This window comes from Petaurus breviceps, unplaced genomic scaffold (assembly GCF_028583685.1).
Source record: "Petaurus breviceps papuanus isolate PSGF00001 unplaced genomic scaffold, PetGlider_PUasm1.0 567, whole genome shotgun sequence".
In the NCBI taxonomy this organism is placed as follows: Eukaryota; Metazoa; Chordata; class Mammalia; order Diprotodontia; family Petauridae; genus Petaurus; species Petaurus breviceps.
Genome location: NW_027186383.1, coordinates 9,542,579 through 9,546,556, shown reverse-complemented (window position 1 = coordinate 9,546,556; position 3,978 = coordinate 9,542,579). Strand labels below are relative to the sequence as shown.

At 52.2% G+C, this 3,978-nt stretch overlaps 1 protein-coding gene across 7 annotated transcripts in view; it reads right to left on the bottom strand.

The window, feature by feature from the left end:
* ARMC9 (armadillo repeat containing 9) overlaps positions 1 to 3,978 on the bottom strand; it is a 134,677-nt gene that overhangs the window by 130,116 nt on the left and 583 nt on the right. Inside the window, exons 2-4 of one of the 7 annotated variants that reach the window (XM_069103261.1) lie at positions 3,684 to 3,746; positions 2,901 to 3,008; positions 1,997 to 2,083 (exon numbers count right to left, since the gene is read on the bottom strand). In XM_069103261.1, the coding sequence (XP_068959362.1) occupies positions 1,997 to 2,056 (60 nt within the window). In that variant the 5' untranslated portion in view covers positions 2,057 to 2,083; positions 2,901 to 3,008; positions 3,684 to 3,746. Of the gene's footprint in view, positions 1 to 1,996; positions 2,084 to 2,900; positions 3,009 to 3,683; positions 3,928 to 3,978 lie in introns of those variants that run through there. The other 6 variants (XM_069103265.1, XM_069103260.1, XM_069103263.1 and 3 more) reach the window with 6 other exon arrangements.

The following is a 3,978-nucleotide window of genomic DNA, read 5'->3' as shown; positions in this document are numbered from 1 at the left end:
AAGCCTGGAGCCAGGGAAGGAGAGGAGCCTGGGGAAGGCCTGGAGCCCGGGGAAGGAGAGGAGTCCAGGGAAGGAGAGGAGCCTGGGGAAGGTGCTGAGCCCAGGGAAGGAGAGGAGCCCGGGGAAAGCCTGGAGCCAGGGAAGGAGAGGAGTCCAGGGAAGGCCTGGAGCCTAGGGAAGGAGAGGAGTCCAGGGAAGGTGCTGAGGCAAGGGAAAGTGAGGAGCCCAGGGAAGGCCTGGAACCCAGGGAAGGCTTGGAGTCCTAGGGAAGACTTGAAGCAGGCCCTGGGCAGGCCAGAAGCCAAGTGGGCTCCTGTTCAGAGTGCACCCATCAGGCCACCTTCCCAAACACCTTGGCCTGTTTGCTAAGCCCAAGCCCCAGCTGGCTCCTCAAGCTCCAGGCTCCATTGCTTCTAAGCTCCTGGACATTGACTTCAACCCTTTAATACCCTGGTGGATTTGTCGCCTTCTTGATAGGGTTCTTCCTACTCCTGGGGCCCACTGCAGCCCATTCACACCTTCCAACCCAATGTAAATCATGGTTTTTCTGTAAATCTCCCACAGAATTTCTGCCTCACACAGTGGAGGACTTCCTTTCCTACGTGTTGGATCTGGTACCATTCTGGGGTCCTTGATGCTGCGCCCCAGTAGTCAGAGCTGCTAACAGACCTGTCCTGTGTCTTTCCCATCATTCTCTGAGTCGTTAGAAGCAAGCAAAGTCCAATGTGAAGTTGATACCAATCTTCCCAGATGGCTATGGAGTAGACAGTAGAGCACTGCTGGCCCCAGTGCTGACCTTTACTGTCTGGACAATCAGGGCTGGCCCAGGGCAGCCATAGACAGGGAGTGGGCTCACCCAGCCTGGTCTTGGTCACTTAACCTTTGGTCGGCAGGCTCCTTAACTATAAAATGAAAGGGTCAGACTAGATGGCCTCTATGGCCTTTCCAGCTCTGGATTTGGGAGCTATGACCTCCTCGGTCCTCAGTTTCCCCAACTGAAGGATGGCCTTTGCAGGCCTTTCCAGCTCTATGAGGGCAGCACAAGTATGACCATGCAAAAGTGACCTAATCTTGGGTCTGTCTACAGGCCTAATTCGAGGTTTTCTCTATTTTGGTCTCTTAAAAATGTATCTCACATTCTTCACTCCCATGCCACCAAATGCCCAGTCCTAAGATATTCTGCCTAATGGGATTTTTTTAGGGAAGCCACTAACTACATTATGGGAGGTTTGCCTCTGACTTGGAGGACAGGAAGGGAGGTGGCCAAACCTGTAATTTTATTGGTGGAGAGCATTGCCAGTAAGGAAACTCCTTTTACTGAAGCAGAGAGACAACCTGCCTTAACTTCAGAGTCTGAGACAGGGCCTGAGAGATACGGAGAGGCCGCGTGACCTGCCCAGGGCCACACAGCTGGCTAGTGTGTGTCAGAGATGGGACTTGAACCCAGGCATTCCTGACTCCAAAGCCGGTCTTCTACCCATGCCACTTGGTTATCACTCAGACCTCTAGAGGGAATGAAATTCTGTAAATTCTGTAATAAAGTTAGTAAAAAGGAACAACTCATTGATTACTATCACAAAGGATGCAACTAAAGAACTGAATAATTTGTAGAGCCTCCATGGTTTTTCTGTCATTTGAGGAAGAGATCCCTGGCTTCCTCCTGACCTCAGCCTCTGCCCCACCTCTTCCATAAAGCCTGCCCTGATCTCCCCATCACCTTTGCTGCTCCCCCACCTCCTTCCTACGTCTCCAGAATAATCTGGCTTCTTTGGTGTCCCAAACACCTTCCTGCAGTATTATAGGTTACTGAAGTTGAAAACTGCGTGAAAACCTTTAGGACCCCTTGTATCTGCTTAGCAAATCTTTCCTATTCTCTCTTCTTTTTCCACACTCTTCTCCCTCTCCCAAAAAAAGGGAAGCTCCTGGAGGGCAGGGCCTTTTGTTTTTGTCTCAGAATCCAAACGCTTGTGGAATGAACCAATAAAGGAACACATACCTCTTTCACCAGTCCAAGTAATTCAGCTTCAGAGGCTAAAATATCTCCCATTTTGAACATCCACTGATGGTCTCATAAGAGAAATACCTATAAAACAAAAAATATGCTGTCAATCATTCCATTTCAGGCACCTGTGAAGCTTTAAGGGCTGACTGCAATTAGGATGAGTTTTCTCTCACCTCCTTCTCAGGGCGTTAATGTCTAACTACCCTGGGGTCACCATTCCCAATTAGACTCTAAATTCCCTGCTCATAGAAGGTAAGCATAACCTATGAAGAGTCAGAAGTCTTGGGTCTGGCCCTTCTTCCTTGTGACTTTAAGAAAATCATTGTTCTGAATGGGCCTTAGTTTCCCCAATGGGAAAATGAGGTGATGAAACTTCATGTTCTCTAAGAGCTTTTCCAAATCTAAGACTTTCATGAGTCTGTGAGTCTGTTGTTACACACCCCACTCCTTGTTGAGGTGACTCAGTTTAAATCTCTTCAGAGAAAAATGAGATTGAACCCATGTTCCTCCTACCAAAAACATATTAATGTTACTTGAGAGGGGGACTTCATTTTTTTTAAGTACATACAACTTATTTTTTCCATAGCATAGATTTCAAAGCCAAATTCTCCTGCTGCTGTGTTTTTTTTTCCAGATCAATTCTGGTGAAAGATGATGCAAGAAATTCAATTCCACCAACCTTTACTGACCAGTGCCCACCACATTAGAGTGATCACAGATCACAGATTGAGATCTGGAAGAAACCTTGGAAGCCACAAAATCCAGCCCTCCCCCCACCCCCACTTCCACCCATCTGAAATGGGATCTGAACCCAGGTCCTCCTAACTACAGGGGCAGCTGGGTGGTACAGGGGATAGCTCACCTTCATAAGTTCAAATCTGGTCTCTCAGACACTTACTAGCTGTGTTGTGTGACCCTGGGCAAGTCACCTAACCCCGTCTGCCTCAGTTTCCTCATCTGTCAAACGAGCTGGAGAAGGAAGCAGCAAACCCTTCCAGTATCTTTGCTAAGAAAACCCCAAGTGGGGTCATGAAGAGTCAGACACAAGTGAACAGCAACATCCTAACTACAGGTCCAGAGCCTTTTCCATTATCCCATTATTTTGAACTGAGCTTTGAACGTGTTGAACTGGGGGTGAGCCACTGGAGGGATGGGACTGAGCTCAGGGAGGAGCCTGAGACTGGTCTAGATTCTGGAAAGAGATGAGGGGGAACTTAGGAAGTCAAAGCACCCCCCATAAAGAGAAAAGGAAAGTGTCTGGGTCAGAGCCCTCAGAGAGGGGAGAAAACAGTGAGCCCTCGAAGGGGATGATGGTCAGACAAGCAGAAGCAGGGAGGAGAGAAGTCACTGATGGGGCGGACACATGCAGCAGAAACAGAAGGGAAGGAAGCCGATTCCCGGTCCGGGCCCACTTCAGCAGCCAGAGGAGGGAGCCCACCCACCCACGCTGCAGATCTCGCCTCTCTGAGCTCGGGGCACACCCTGGGGGTCCTCAGGGCGGGGGAGGTGAGGGAGAGCCTGTGCCCACGGGCACTCCCACCCCCAGGGGCCCATCGGAGGGCGCCTGGCGTGGCTCCTGAGCCTGCGCGCCCTGATCTCACGCAGCCCTCCTTCCTAGCCCGCCCGGGACCCGCACCAGGGTCTGCACCCGCAGAGCGGGCGGCGGGAAGGGGGCACCTACCGCCCGGCCAGCCGGAGGGCACCAAGACAAACATGAAGCAATCTCTGCGCCGAGCCGGCTCTTCTACCAAGAGAGAGGAGGGGCGGATGCGTGCGGGCCCGGACCCCGCCCCGCACCAGCGGGCTCCCCAGCGCCCAGACCACGGCCCCAGGGCCTTCTTCTATCCTCCTCTTCTGATGGGGGGGCGCGGCTCCCAGGGAGGGGGATAGAAGAGGGGCAGGGGCTCCAAGATGGGGCACAGGAGAGGGGGAGGGGCGGGGGCCAGGGGAAAGGGGAGGGGGTGGGGGAGGGACCC